Raw genomic sequence first — 16575 nt, forward strand, 5'->3', positions numbered from 1 at the left:
TGCTATAAAGGAAGCTAGGTTACATATGGCTTCAGTGGAGTAAATGTTGTTGGTGAAAGATGGTGAGGATTGGGACTTAATCCTAAATTCAGTAATAGGTATGGCACATGTGAAAAGGAGCCATGAAATGGTGAGATGCATGTCTGCTTTGGTGTGTTCAAGAGAGAATGAGAGATGGAAAAAAGTTATGGACAACTCCTGGGCAGTTTTATTTTAAGGGAGAAATGAGGCACTAGCTTGAGAAGGAGATAAGAACAAGACTTTAAGATGTGAGATAGTAGAGTATATATGTATTCTTATTCCTAGAACCTGTCTCTCTTTTGGTATGAGTATAACTTTTCTTATTTTGCATTTGTTTTAGCTGTGAAGACAAGTAAATCTACATTGGGTCAAACAGATTTTCCAGGTGAGCAAGAGATCTTATTTATAAACATTGTTCAGTATTTAAAAGACTTTGTTTTGCAGAGTATAGTTTTGCCGCATGGTGTTTCATTTGTTATGCATAAAAAGGAATGTTTTTCTCCACCTTTAATTGACAGTTGTTGATTTATCAATGTTTACATATAAAATAGCTCATACTCGGAAGCCAGCACCTTCGAATGAACCTGAGTATCTCTGCAAATGGATGGGACTTCCCTATTCAGAGTGTAGCTGGGAAGATGAGGCCCTGATTGGAAAGAAATTCCAGAGCTGCATCGACAGCTTCCATAGTAGGAACAACTCAAAAACTATCCCAACAAGAGAATGCAAGGTATGGGGTTTTTTTTTTTTTTTTCCAGGGGAAAAATGTACTGATATAATGGCTTAATGACTAGATACTAAAAGGAAATAGTATCACAAGAGTAAATGATGATTCCCATTTTGAATTGAAAGAGGATTTAGGTGTGACATAAAAAAAATAATTATAGAAAAAGCAGAGGATGAGTTACCTAATGTGTTTGCTTTAGTAAGTAATACTTAGAAGATGTAGGTACTTAGAAGGGATAGGAAGGGGGTGTCTCTGAATTTTAAGTTAGAAATTAAATATGTAACCTTTCTGGGCTGGGGTTGTGGCTCATTGGTAGAGTGCTTGCCTAGCATGTGTGAGGCACTGGGTTCGATCCTTAGCACCACATAAAAATAAACAAATAAAGACCTATCGACACTAAAAAATTAAAACACATATAACCTTTCTTATTCGCTATATTGACTATACAAATCCTCTTCTTTGGAATTTATTCCATCTGGAAAAGTGATACTTGGGTTCTTAGAGTAATAAATGTAGTTATCAGACGGGCTTTGTCTCTGAGAAATTGGGAGTCATGTAAATAGCACCACATTTCTACCTGTGAATGTCAGCATGTTATTGCAAGTCAGGTAAGTGTGAGATAGGCTGTGGTCAGAGAAGTACAGAGGTAGAATTTGCTGAGCTTCAGTGTTCATTGAAGGAGTTTTAAGAGGAAATCATGGTGCCTGAACTGCCTATTTTTCTTGAAGAATATATTCGTTTGTGATGGATATATTATTGGGACCCAGGGTATTGCTTTCCCATGAAAGGTACCAAGAGAAAGATATTTGCACCATGATAGGGAACTACCAGACCCCTGTGTTGGAAAGGGAGATAAATTTGAGTACATTTAGATTAAAGTATGTGTTTCTTAACTATCTTGAAGAAAAGAAATTTTGACTTTTTTCTGTTGGTATTGGTGACTGGCTAAGGAGAGTAACAGAATAAAAGTACTATTTTATTTAGAAAGCTCACCTACTGGCAGCATATAGGAGATTCTGGAGCCAAAAAACCCAGCTAGTTAGATATAGAAATCCATGAATGAAGAATTGGCACGAGGGCAAGGGACCTAGTGGTGACATGAAGGATTGGATGTGAGAATCATAGAGTGAGTTTGGCAGGAGTGGATGGATGTTGTTTGGAGGGTGAGAGTAAGGTGTCAGATTCCATTCATTGCCAGGTACCTGCCCTTTGGAGAGCCAAAATCATTGATACCTTATCAAAAACTGGTTAGGATTTTATATCTATCTATCTATCTATCTATCTATCTATCTATCTATCTATCTATCTATCTATGTCTCTCTATCATCTATCTATATTTTGGTATTGGGGATTGAACCCAGGAGTCCTGTTCCACTGAAGCTACATTCCAGCTCTTTTTTTTTTAAATTTTTTTAAATTTTTATTTTGAGACAGGGTCTTGATAAGTTGCCCAGGCTGGTCTTCACCTTGTGATTTTCCTGCCTCAGCTTCTGAGTAGGATTATAGGTGTGCACCACCACTTGATGTTTCTCAGAATAGGCTCTACATATAGGCAAATGTCCTTAGAAAGAGGACTTTTGTGGCCAAATAACTTTTTTTTTTTTTTAAATATTTTATTTTTTTTTAGTTCTCGGCGGACACAACATCTTTGTTGGTATGTGGTGCTGAGGATCGAACCCGGGCCGCACGCATGCCAGGCGAGCGCACTACCGCTTGAGCCACATCCCCAGCCCCTTGGCCAAATAACTTTGTGATGCATTTCTGAATAAATTTCTCCTGTAAATCCATACCAAAAGCACACATGGTTAAATGTTGAAAAGTAATAAGAAATTTGTATAACTTATTTATTTACTTATTTTTGTTACCAGGGATTGAACCGAGGGGGATTTAAACACTGAATTACATCTTTTATGTTTTATTTAGAGACAGGGTCTTGCCAAGTTGCTTAGATCCTCGCTAAGTTGCTGAGGCTGGCTTTGAATAAAAGTAGTATCCTCCTGCCTCAGCCTCCTAAGCCACTGGGATTACAGGCATGCACCAACTGGCTAGAAATTTGTATAACTTTTGATCCATTGTTTTCTACATTGATTTGGCCACAGAATCTGCATTTTGTGCAAACCAGAGACTTGTTGGCCTTATTAGAATGCTATTTATTCTTAAAACCTTTGGTAGTGAAATTGGCAACTTTTCTTTCAGAGAATTAAATTCCCATAGTTGGGCTACATTTCAGAATTTACAAATCCTATTATGGTGATTACAGGATTACATGTTTAGCTGCGTTTAGATAATAGACTTTCTTGTTGTTTTATACTGTTTAGAATAAGATAACATAAAGATAACTGGGAAAATAGGAGACTGAATGCCATAAAGTAGAGATGATGTCAAATTGAAGAACTCTTTAATGTTGTTCACATACTCCTTTTAGGAAAGAAGCTAATTTCATTAAGAAATATTTTATTTCAGGATGAATTCTGGGAAATAGAGTATCAAGAAAGGGGTGGTGGAGTATAGGAGTGGTGATTCATAGGTGAGATTTGAATTTTTGTGTTTTGGTATAGAATACATTTGTGGCTAGTATTTTAACTTAGGAGCAAGGAGAAAATTTTCTCAGAGCTGGGCCTTGTTAATTTTTGTTTTTCAGGCCCTGAAGCAAAGACCACGATTTGTAGCTTTAAAGAAACAGCCAGCATATTTAGGAGGGGAAAATCTGGAGCTCCGAGATTATCAGCTAGAAGGTCTCAACTGGCTTGCTCATTCCTGGTGCAAGTAGGTTGAAAATATGTTTGACATTTTGTTTACTGTTTTTCATTTCTTTATTGCTACCCTAATTACTAAGAGCTGGGGACCCATGTATCCTTAAGAATTTAACAATGAACAAAGACAGACATGGCTTCTCTGTCCTTGTGGAATGTACAGTGTGAAAGTATCTTTAATTCTGATGTACATCCCATCCCCTATATGCCAACTCAGAATTTCTTAATTATTTTATACTAAGGCAGAAATCCTTATTTCAGAGTTAAACTACAATTGAAAAATAAATACTTGTAAATTTTTTCTCAGTGCTGAAAAGAAGATTTTTAGTTATAGAGATACTTTTACAGTGACTGTTTCCTGAGTGAACCACTTTCTACACTTTGTTCTGTAAAATCTAATACAATATTTAATATTCAGTTAAAAAATCAGATATCTCAAGGAATTTCAGTTCATATGTCTGAGAATATGGGTCTGATAAAAACATTCTAATGGCTTGAAAATGATTTTCCTTTCAGAGGAGAGTGCTTCCTGATCTTTCTACAGCATCGGTAAAAACTTAGATAGAGTCTTAAGAAATTTTATGTCTAACATTTTTATTTTTCAGTTGAGGGCTCTTAGGAGCAAATGTGTCGTGTACTTTGTCCAAAGTCCCACAATGTTTTTTGTACAGTCTTTGGACAGCCTTTTTAAAAACTTCAAACCGAAGAATTAAAAACCAACTGCAAAGGACCCAAGCAGCTGTTAGACCCTGGTTCTAGGAGTATTACATTTAAGTAATGTCATATTTTGGTCTGATTTCAGAAAAACAGGTGAATCAGTTCAAATCTACTTTAGTCTGTGTATGTCGACAGTGGCAGTTTGTTAGGAAGAAGAAATAGTGGAGAAGCTTAACCCTGCTTCCTATTCAATATTGTGGAAAGGTGAGGAAAGTGAGAGGGAAATTAAATCAAGGAATATACTCTGTCTAAACTATACAGAAAATTGGTGTATCTGAGATTTCAGAGGTATGCTTCTTCATTCTTTGTCTCAGTGTGGTCTACTTTGTTCTTTTCTGTACTTTCCTTTTAAAACTAGCTACTCTGTAGCGGAGGACAGTGTACTTTAAATTTTTTTTCTTGGTCAATTAAATGTCTTGTTTTCTACACAGTTAAGTTGCCTTGAACCTGTTTATTACTTTTAATCCTCTCTGGTTCATTGGTTAAGCATTTATATGTACAAACCATAGGTGGCCTTATTGTAAAGAACCTTTTAGTAATATTTGCAACCTTTTTTATCATACATAGATTCCTGATTTCCTGCCAGATGGGCTACTTTCTATTTGCCAAATATACTTTCCTAACTGTAGCCGTTTCTTCAATTTTTTTCCCCCTTTTAATACCCTATTAAAATCCAGGCAATTTCTTAGAGCAGTATTTCTTAAACTATGGTCTAAGGAACACCTGCATTAGAATTTCTAAAGGTGCTTGTTCAAAAGAGAGAATCCTGATTTCTTTCTTCGATAAAGTCACTTAGTAGGGGTAGGTGAGGTTCAGAAATCTGATCTACAGCTTACCCCTTACTTAGACTGTGGTGTATTTAAAATAAGACCTGTGCACTTGCAGCATGTTGGATTAGGGAATAGTGTATGTTTTGTTAACCCAGTAGCATGTAGAAGAATAGTGTGGGTAATTTGAGCTAAGACATGTGAGTGGCAGACTATAGGATTCACCAGTAGTGGCTATAACCGGTCTGCTTGTATTTTCTGTTAATGGGATGCAAACATAAACTTATATGTGTGTATAAGTTCTGCTTTCTCTATTAACAGGAAAATAATTATATTATTTAAGGAAGGTAATATAATTCATAATCGTAACTGCAAAATAAAGAACGTAGTCTGACCAGGCATTCATAGTAGTTCACATCTTGAGTGTACTATAAATCATTTGAACTAATGGTTGCCTTGTTTTTACTTTTTTCTTTTCTGCAGAAATAACAGTGTAATTCTTGCTGATGAAATGGGCCTAGGAAAGACCATCCAGACCATATCATTCCTGTCCTACCTGTTCCACCAACACCAGCTGTATGGACCCTTTCTTATAGTCGTCCCTTTATCCACCCTCACCTCATGGCAGAGGGAGTTTGAAATCTGGGCACCAGAGATTAACGTAGTGGTTTACATAGGTGACCTGATGAGCAGAAATACGGTGTGTAAACAAAAAGAGTTGGGATAGAATCTGTGTTATAAATGTATATTGGACATTGATCTAAACCCATTGTAGAGTTATTGGTCAGGACTTAGGGAAAATTATTATTGTGACACTGTGCTATTTTCCTAATATTAGGAGTTTTGTGTATAAAAATAAACGCAGCTCAGATATTCTTTGAAACATATGATTAGTGTTTAACGAAGTGAAACAGTAAATACGTGAATGAGAACTTATCTGTATTTGAGTGTTATTTTTCTTCTCTGTTCTTTTTTATACCTTTAAGATACAAGATTACAAAATAAGAGTTGACATGTTATATATAGATAAAGTTAATATTGTTTGAGTAGAGATACATTCCTGAAAATAGTCATGTTCTTAGAATTTGTTTCCTGACCTTTTCAAATGGTGAGGTTATATAACTTACAAAGAAGAAGTAAATTCAAAGGATATTTTAGGGTTGCAGAAATGAGAATATTTTGCTAGCAAATTTGATATTGGGTGTCATGAATTTAGAACACAGTGGCAGATTTGTTTTTGCTCAGCAGATCTTTCCTTCATAATAGCTAACTTTTAAAAAAGCATGTGCAAGGCCTTTGGTGGGTTTTATGTATATTACCTGTAACCTTTGTGATAGTCTTTCCAACTGACTCAAGAAACATTAACCCAGAGAATACTTGTTCTTAGACCAGCTAGAATATTGCAGAATTGGAGATGGGACACAGATGTATCTGGTCCCAGAGCTTTCGTCTTTTACTACTATATGTAAACTTGTTTTGGGGGAGATCCCTTATAGTAAGAGCAAGCCATTAGGAATCCTCAAACATTTTAGATGTGTGCTATAATCACATAGTCATGCTTTCAAATTTATATTTATTAAATACTTTCATTAAAATTGCCTAACTTATAAACTCTAGCAGATTTCATTGGGTTGATTTGGACTAAAAATATAGTAGTTGTTAGCTTTGTTAAATTATTTGTTAACTATTAAAAGAGAAAAAGAACGTTGTGCAAAACAGCTTTAAACACTGTTTCTAAGGATGAAGGTAAACAAAGAAAGTGAACTGAAAGATTGATGAGTTAGTGAAGTGTTCTTTGATCTTTTTTTCTGTTTGGTGGTGATCTTTCTGCAAGCACTCATTGTCCAAATTGCTGATTTCCAATTTGACAAACTGCAGGAACTTAATCTTTAGTCATTGTGTTTGCTGAATGGTCATACTTCTGTGCAGATATGTTAGTTTTTGTATTCCTTTACATTGACATTATTTCCTATTCATGATAAATTATATTTTCATCCTGTAAGCCTCCCTTTTCTTTTTCTTGGGGTACACATATCTCTATTTTATGATAAAATTAAATTTTTATAGAGCTAGAAGTTAGAATTTGTTGTACTTCTTAAAGTATTGCTCTACACAAAGAATAACTAAATGGCTTTTCTTTTAAAAAATTTTAGGGATCTGGGAACTCTATTGCTGATGAATTAAATGAATTTTCTTTGACAAATATGTCTTAGTCAGTTTATTTAAATTCTGACAATAAAGTTTTTACTGCTTAGTGATCTATGTTTTAATTTTCTTACTGTTTATACTTTGGTTTCTTAATTCAGAATGTATTGGCTATTTACTAAATTCTGATCAGATTTGTTTTTTTATTTGACATGTTTCTATTGCATCTGTCATATGACTTGTATGATTTAAAAAGGTAGAAGCAGAAATTGTGTCTTAATTGCCATTTTTTCTTATAGATACGGGAATATGAATGGATTCATTCTCAAACCAAAAGGCTCAAGTTCAATGCACTTATAACAACATATGAGATCCTTTTAAAAGATAAGGTGTGTAATTGATACTTAAGCTAAATCTTGTTTAGTTTGACTTGTCCAAATACTAGTGCCTTTAAACTCCCATTTGTCATGTTATTTTTTGTGCTGCCAAATGAAAAGAACTTTCTCAAAGAATATTAAGGTTATAAATAGAAAGCAGAACCTTTAAGTTGAAGGGGAATTTAGGTTGTTATTTTGAGCATTTCCCATCGTATCATTGTTGGAAGTATTTTTCTAGAAATGTCTGAGAAAAATTAAGCTCTTAAAATATCTCCTGTCTATATTACTGAGAAGTTTATATGTTAATAGTAAGTACAAATAAATTCAATCTGGTGACTTCTGTGCTTCAAAATTGGGAAGGTAATTAATTAGGCAAGAAAACAATCTTTATTAAAAAATGCAAAATCATGGTTTTTATTTTATTTTTGCTCAGCATACCAATTTTTTTTTTTTTTTTTTTTTTTTGGTGAGGGGGGACATGCAGTAATAGTACCTGCTGTAAGAGATCCACCTTTACTTTTTAGCTGATATACTCTTTTGAGTAGATACCAATCTGGAAACTAAGAGAATAAATGGAAGAGGCCTAAATCAGTGAAGAATAAATGTGTCTGAGAGTCCTATTATATATTAAGACTGAAGAATAAATGTGTCTAGGTACACCTTTGTGATGGTATTTGTACAGAGATGATTAACACTTTGAAAGCACTTTTGGGTTCCTTTCTGACTTGGTGGCTCGTTGTGTTTTGTTTCTACTTTAGACTGTGCTGGGCAGTATTAACTGGGCCTTTCTGGGAGTGGATGAAGCCCATCGGTTGAAGAATGATGACTCTTTATTATATAAAACTCTGATTGATTTCAAGTCCAACCATAGGCTCCTGATTACAGGAACCCCTCTTCAGAATTCCCTCAAGGAGCTCTGGTCCTTGCTGCACTTTATTATGCCGGAGAAGTAAGCTCCTTCCTGTGTATTTCAAAAGATGCTAGAATGTCTGAAATGCCAATGCTTTTTAACATTCTTAATAGGCCTTAGGGGTATAGTTTTGGGGAAAGCAAAGCATTAAACTGAGGCAGGAGTTTTTAATTATAAAAATCTTTATAAGTGATAGAAGGCTGAAGCATGGTGGTGCATGCCTGTAATCCCAGGGATTGAGGCTGAGGCAGGAGAATTTCAAGTTCAAGTCCAGCTTCTGCAACTTAGACCCTGTTGCTAAAATAAGTAGATAAACAATCAATCAATCAATCAGACTGGGAATGTAGCTCATTGGTAGAGTGCCTCTGGATTCAATCCCAACCCTGCCCAAAAGCAGTAGAGGACATAGAAATTAGTTTGTCAAAGAAGAAAGCATATTGTCTACTAAAAGGTCAAATTAAAGCATTTGGGAAATAATTGTTAGATAGGAAACAATCAGACCTTCTTAATATTGTTATAAGATAGTAGCATAGAAATCAAGTATATAATGTACAGAATCTGACAAGCATTACAACAGATTTTGAATTTAAATCTTTTTATTTTTCTTGTGGTACTGGGGATTGAATCCAGGGCCTTGCTTATGCAAAGCAAGCAGTCTACCACTGAGCTTCATCCCCAGGCCTTTTAATTTTTTTATTCTGAGCGTGTTTTAAGTTTCCCAGACTGGCCTCCAGCTTATGTTCCTTCTACGTCAGGCTCCTGTGTAGCTGAAATTACAGGTGTACACTTTCATTCCTGCTTAAATCTAAATCATTGATAATAGACATTAACCTTAGGTCATATTCAATTATTATTAAAGAATTGTGGAATGTCCCTATTGGAAAATTTTTTATAGGAGAGGTATGCACATTTTATAAAACTTAACTAATGGTGGTATTAAGTGATACTTAGAATGAAATCTAAACGTATTACTCTAATTTTGGAGACTTCTACTCAATTTGGCCACGTGACAGTACTCTGACTCATAATACTTGTTCCATTCCTCATTATGCTTCAGCTAGTATAGCCATCTTCTGTCCCTTAAACATGCCAAGCAATTATTCTTTTGTCTTGTCTGGAGTGATGTTTTTCCTTTACATGCAGCCACCTTAATATTTTTGCCTCATTTTTTATAACTGCCTTCTTTCAGAGCTCTTCTTCAACTACCTGACTTCAAGTACCCTGTAAGGCATCTTGTCTTCCCTATCCTGTTTTATTTTCTATATAGCATCTCTTTGTCTCATCTCATTAAAATATGCATGCAAAAATACTAGGGATCCTGTTTGCCTGTATTCATTGCTGGTGTAAACTGTCCAGAATAGTACCAGAAGGCAGTCAACAGTTAATACATGTGCTTTTGAAAAGTAAATGCTCCACATATATATTTTAACTCAGAAAAGATTTGAATGTCTACTGTGTGCCATTCACTGAGCAAGGCATTTGAACTACCTAATGAAAACCATCAAAATGATCCCTTTTCCTACGTGTCATTTACTTTAATTTTAAATCAGAAATTTTATTGAGATATAATTTTAATACCATATAGTGAGTATAGTGTTGTATTCAATATTTAGAGTTGTCTCTCAGCTTAATTGAGGGTTAGAGCATTCATAAAAGTTCATAAAAGTTCCTTCTTTCCTAAGTTTATCTTACAGATAAACTTTTGTCTCTAGAGATAAACCTTTTATTGAGGTTTCATGTATGTGGAATCCTATCATGTAGTCTTTCTTTCTCTTTTTCTCTCTTCCTTTTTTATTTAAACATGACAATAGACTGTATTTTGTCGTCATACATACGTGGAGTATAATTATCCATTCTTGTGGTTTTACATGGTGTGTAGTTATACTGGTTATGTATTTACTGTATGAACATAGAAAAGTTATGTCTGATTCATTCTACCCCTGTCTTTCCCATTCTTATTCTCCCCTGTCCAATTCGGTGAACCTCCACTCCACCCTACCTGCCTTTTCTGAGTCAGCATCTGTATATCAGAGAGAATATTCAGCCTTTCTTTTTGGGGGGATGACTTATTTCATTTGACATGAGAGTCTCCAGTTCCATCCATTTACTGGAAAATGCTACCAATATGCAGTCTTTTTGTTTTTGTACTTCTGTCATTTTCATGTCATTTTGAAATTCATTCATGTCCTAGTTTTTATCTTTAATTGGGTAATAATTTTTCATCATAGGCATATTCAATCACCATTGGTGGGATATTTTGGATATTTTTTTCTTTGTGTGGACTTGTGTTTTTTTCCCCCTTTGTTAGATACTTTTGAGTAGAATTGCTGGGTTGCTTGAAAAGTTTCCATTAACTTTTTATTTCTTAAACCTTTTTATTATTTTTATGTGGTGCTGATGATTTAACCCAGTGCCTCACATATGCTAGGCAAGCACTCTATCACTGAGCCACAACCCCAGCCCCTCCATTAACTTTTTAGAAGGTACCATGTTATTTTCCAGTGACCATACTATTCTAATTTCTACCAGATATGTTTGAATGTATTAGTTCCTCTCTATTTTCACCAATGCTTAGGTTATTTTCAGTCTTTTATTCTAGACATTCTGGTGGTTTTTGCATCTTGTTGTTTTGACTTAAATTTCAAAATGACTAATAATGTTGGACTTTGTTGTTGTTAGCTATTCATGTATCTTTACAAAAAGTCTAATCAAATTCTTTGCTATTTCTAAAAAATTGGGTTATTTTATTATGAATTAAAGTGTTTCTTTTAAAAATTCTGTATAACTTATCAATGCATGATTTGCATCTAAGACAGATTTGTCTGATGAAAGATCACAGTCTCTTTCTAGACATTTTAATTCTCATGTTCTGTCCCATTTTGGATTACTTTTTGTTTACAGTGTGAAGTTCTTTTTTTTTTTTTTGCAGAGGAATCTGGAAAAATCTTCTAATATTGGTTGTTGTAAAGAATATTTTTTTCTCTATAAGTTTCTTTGTATTTGTTGAAAATTAGTTGAGACTATAGTAATAATTTCTGTTTTATTAATAACATATTTCTGCTCTTGGCCAATATCATATTGATTAGTTTAGCTTTATGCTACTTCTTAAAATGGAGAAATATGAGTTTGAGTTTCACTTTTTTTTTTCCAAAATTACTTTGGCACTCTTACTTTTTAGGATCTGTTTGTTAATAACCTGCTGGAATTTTAGTGTGCATTATGTTGAATCTTATATCAGTTGAGTAGAATTATTAATAATATTGAGTTTTCTAATCCATGATCACAGGAAGGGAAGCTTTTCTTAATTTACTTAGATATTCTATAATTTTTCTTGATAGCATTTAGTACTTTTCAGTGTACAAGTCTTACGCTTTTGTTAAATTTATTCCTTCTTAATGTTGATTGCATTTTAGGTGTAATTGTTTTCTTAATGTTATCCTGATTCTATTTGAGGATAGAATTATAGTTAAAAGTTTGTATATTGATCTTGGATTTTTTAAACTTTGTAACTATTTCCATTAGGTTTTGTTTATTTATTCATTTAGTCTTTGGTTATTTTTATGTGTATTTTCAGGATATCTTCATTGTTACACTTTTCCAATGTGGATGTTTCTTTTTTTTTGATACTGGGAATTGAACCTAATGGTGCTTTACCACTGAGCTACACCCCCAGTCTTTCTTACTTACTTAAAATCCGGGGGCGCTTAACCACTGGGTCACATTATTAGCCCCTTTTCTAAAAATTTTTGAGACAGGATCTCAGTAATTAGAGCCTCACTAAGATGGTAAGGCTGGCTTTGAACCTGAGATCCTCCTGCCTCAGCCTTCCAAGTCACTGGGATTAGAGGTGCATCACCGTGGCCACTATTTGGGTGGTTTTTAAATCTTGTTTTACCTTAATGTACTGGCTAAAACCCTCCATTTTGAGTAGAATTGGTGTTTATCTGTAGCAGGAGGTTAGCTATAGATATTTTGCAGGTACTTTTTATCAGGTTGAGTAAGTACTCAAGAGTTTTTGAGAATTTTGATACTGTATGTTGGGTTTTGTCAAATGCCCTTGTGTATGTGTTTGTCTACTGAGATACCAATGTGATCTAATTTTTTTCTCTATTCTTCCTGTATGGCAGAATATGTTAGTTACTCTTCATACATTATACTGACTTTCTAGCATAAATCTGACTTGATATTTAATATGTGTTCTAGTATTCAGTGTATTAACACATTGTTAAAGATTTTATCTGATTTTGAATTGTGTATAGTTTTTTTTTTTTTTTTTTTTTGGTGTGTTTGTGTGTAGGGGGGAGAGAGAGAAAAAAACAGACAAATGGACATACATACAGATAGAGAAAGAGATCTTTTAGTATCAGGATCATAGAATGAATTTGGAAGTGTTGCATTCTTCCCTGTTTTCTAAAGAGAGTTTTTTAAGTTTGGTGTTATTCTTTTAAATATTTGGTAGGATTTACCAGTCTAGCCATTTGGACTTCTTTGTGAGAAAATCTTTAATGACTTATTTTCTAGCTATATTCTTACTTATATGTTCTGTATCTTCTTGATTCAATTTTTCTTTCTAGGAGTTTGATCCTTTTTCTTAACTTCCTATTTTGTTGGCATATTTATAAATAAATATGTTTATGCCAACAAATTTTATTTGTTGGCATAAAGTTATAGTATTCTGTTATAATCCTTTAATTTTTGAAGATCAGTGAGCAAAATTTTTAATTTTGTTAATTTCTGGAATTTCTTAGTCATTTTTAGCTGAGGATTGAATAATTTTGTTGATGTTTTCAAAGAACCAATCTTTGGCTTCATTTGTATTTTAAAAAATTATTATTATTTTTTCTATTTCATCTGATTATTCCCTTCTTTTGCTTGTTTTTTTACTTTATTTTTTTCTCTTAAGGTGCAGCTTGATTATTGATTTAAGATCTTTTCCACAATTAGGTTTAAGTGTACTCTCTTCGGTGCTTTAGCTGCATCCCAATAAATGTTATCTTGTTTTTAGTGTTTATTCAGTGTCATCTATTTGTGATTTTAAAAAAAATATTTTTAGTTGTAAATGGACACAATAGCTTTATTTGCATATTTATGTAGTACTGAGACTCGAACCCAGTAACTCACATGTGCTATGCAAGTGGTCTACCACCAAGCCACAATCCCAGCCCTATTTGTGATTTCTTTGATGTATTTTTTAAAAAAGTTCTTTTTAAAAGATTGTTGTTTCCAAATATTTAGTTACAGACTTTCCAAATGGCTTATAGTTAACTTTGTCTTTGGTCAGAGACAGTGCTTTAAATGAATTTATTATGACTTGTTATATGTTTTATGAATTTATATGTTTATGTATAAGAAACAAGTAAAACATAAAACACACACCTACACTCATGTTTATGTATTGTCTAATATGTTTTCTATGCTGGAGAATTCTCTACATCTACTCGAAAAGATAATGCACTTTACTTTTTTTGTGTTGAATGTTTTATAAATATCCATTAAGTTAACTTTGTTAATAGCATTATTCAGGTTTTTATCTTTCCTATCTGGTTACCGAGAGTGAAATGTTTAAACCACAGTTGTTGAATTGTTGATTTCTTTCCGTTGTCCTTGATGCATTTTTGGCATTCTGTGTTAGGCATATGTATGTATGTATGTGTGTATTACATAAATATACACACACACACATATATAAGTATGCATGTAGTGGTTATTGTGTCCTGTATGTTGCATTTTTAGTATTATGAGATGTCTCGTGCTGTGTTTTTAAAAATATATTATTTTAATTTTATTTTTATGTCGTGCTGAGTATTGAACCCAGGGCTTACATGTGCTAGGCAGGTGCTCTACCACTGAGCCACAATCCCAGCCCCCATGTTACTTTTAGAAATATTTCTTATCCCTTAAGTCTTTTTTTTTTTTTTTTAGTTGCTAGACATTTATTTATTTATACATGGTGCTGAGAATCGAATCCAGTGCCTCACACATTCCAGGCAAGTGTGCTACCGCTGAGCCCCAGCCCCAACCCTCCTTAACTCTATTGTGTGATTTTTATTATAGCTTCTCAGCTCTCTCCTGGTTAATACTATACCATTGTCCATCATTTAACTGTCAACCTATTTCTTTCTTTGAATCTAAATGTCTCTCTTGTTGATGACATATAGTTGGATCTACTCTTTTATCTAGACTAATAGTTTTTGCCTTTCGATTGGTTGTATCTGTTTTTGTTACTTGTTTCCCATATGTCTTATATCTCTTTTGTTTTTGTTTCTTCTTTACTGCCTTTTGTTTCAGTTTTTTTTAAGGGTGCAATTTAATTAATACCTGTTTGGCAATATTTTCTATTTTAAAATTATTTTCTTATTGATTTCCCTAGGGATTATGCAACTGAATTTGTCAGTCTTCTTCAGGTTAATCCTGACTTAATTTTGTTAAAAATATAACATTTTTGTTCTATTTCAATTCCAGTTTTACTCCTCATGTTATAAACCAAAGAATACAGTGATATTATCATTGTTTTATACAGGTTTGTCTTTTAAGGAAACTTAAAAAGAATACATTTATATTACCTTTCATGTATTTTATCATTTCCAGTGACTTATTCCTGTCGATTAAGGTTGCCACTGAGACTTGCTTTAGTATTTCTTATAAGGTGGGCATGTTAGCAACAAATTTATTGTCCTTGCCTATTCTTTCTTGACCTTTTTTTTGGTGAAGACTTGTTTAAGACTCTTGAGAAGTAGAGAAACTTCACCATCTAGCTGTGCTGCCTTCACTACTACTGTTGATAGGATAAGCCTAAAGTGAACCCCACCCCCACCCCCACCTGGAAATAGAATAGAAAGTGAATCTTCGCATGTTTTGGGCAGGATAATTTTTTTCATGGGGGTTGTCATTTGCATTGTATGATGTTAAGCAGTACCCCTGGCCTCTACACACTATATGCCAGTAGTAATTCCTCCTTGGTATAATGATAGCCAAAAACATCTCCAGACTGGGGGTGGAGGGGGTACTTGCCACCAGTTGAGAACTGCTATGGTTGAAGGGTTCCTGATGATGTCTTCCAGGCTGTCCTATCATATTGTGTCCTACCTACCCCTTCTTTTTTTCGGGGTGGGGGTTGCGTGTACTAAGGATTGAAACCAGGGGCATTTAATCACTGAGACACATCCCACATCCTTTTTATTTTTTTATTTTGAGACAGGATGTTGCTGAGTTATTTAGGACCTTGCTAAGTTGCTGAGGCAAGCTTTGAATTTCCGATCCTCTGCCTCAGTCTCAAGCTCAGCCTCTTGAGCTCTTCGGATTGTAGGTGCACACCACCATGCCTAGCATGCACCACCATGCCTGGCCCTGCCCCTTTTTATCACTATTCTTTTGTCTGTCCTGTTTGCTTGTCACCTGGATGCTTTTTTTTCCTCCCTAGAGCTCTTGAGAGTCAATAGTGGTCACTCTCTCTCTCTTTTTTTTAAATATTTGTTTTAGCCGTAGGTGGACACAATAACTTTTATTTTAATTTGATGTGGTGCTGAGGATCAAACCCAGTGACTCACACGTGCTAGGTGAGCGCTCTACCACTGAGCCACAACCCAGCCCAGTAGTCACTCTTGAAGACAGCCAGTTGCTTCAGTCTCTTTTTAAAACATTCTGGGGCTAGGGCTGTAGCTCAGTGGCAGAGTACTTGCCTGCCATGCATGAGGCACTGGGTTCAATCCTTAGCACCACATAAAAATAAAAAACAAATAAAATGAAACCATCTGTCCCATCTACAACTACAAAAAAAATTTTTTAAAAAAATTTGCTATATATTCTTTAACAGGTACCCTATCCTTCACATAAATTTTTTTAATAAAAGTTTGTTTTTATATAACATGAAGGTTTAAAAAAAATTGTACAAAGGATTAGAAATAGGAGAGTTTATCAATTATTAGTTTTTAATCTTTCTAAAATGGGTAAGAAATTTTATGCATATTAAACCAATTTTTTATCATTTTTCATATTAATCTTTTTGATACATGATACATATTTAGGTCTCTTATTACTAATAAGAATATGATTTTTAGATTATAAAAATATGTCTTATACTATATACCTAATAAGTGGATGGAACAAGGCCAACTCCCTTTGAACTTCAGGCTCTAAGAGGAAAAAGTACTTTCTTCAC

The 16575-nt window shown here is 34.0% G+C and overlaps 1 protein-coding gene across 1 annotated transcript in view; it reads left to right on the plus strand.

Annotated features, from left to right (window-relative positions):
* Chd2 (chromodomain helicase DNA binding protein 2) overlaps window positions 1–16575 on the plus strand; it is a 121839-nt gene that overhangs the window by 43023 nt on the left and 62241 nt on the right. The window contains exons 11-16 of the mRNA XM_077800220.1: window positions 362–406; window positions 573–751; window positions 3390–3514; window positions 5469–5685; window positions 7430–7519; window positions 8266–8456. Coding sequence (XP_077656346.1) covers window positions 362–406; window positions 573–751; window positions 3390–3514; window positions 5469–5685; window positions 7430–7519; window positions 8266–8456 — 847 coding nt within the window. The remainder of the gene's footprint in view (window positions 1–361; window positions 407–572; window positions 752–3389; window positions 3515–5468; window positions 5686–7429; window positions 7520–8265; window positions 8457–16575) is intronic.

This window comes from Urocitellus parryii, chromosome 6 (genome assembly GCF_045843805.1).
Source record: "Urocitellus parryii isolate mUroPar1 chromosome 6, mUroPar1.hap1, whole genome shotgun sequence".
Classification (NCBI taxonomy): Eukaryota; Metazoa; Chordata; class Mammalia; order Rodentia; family Sciuridae; genus Urocitellus; species Urocitellus parryii.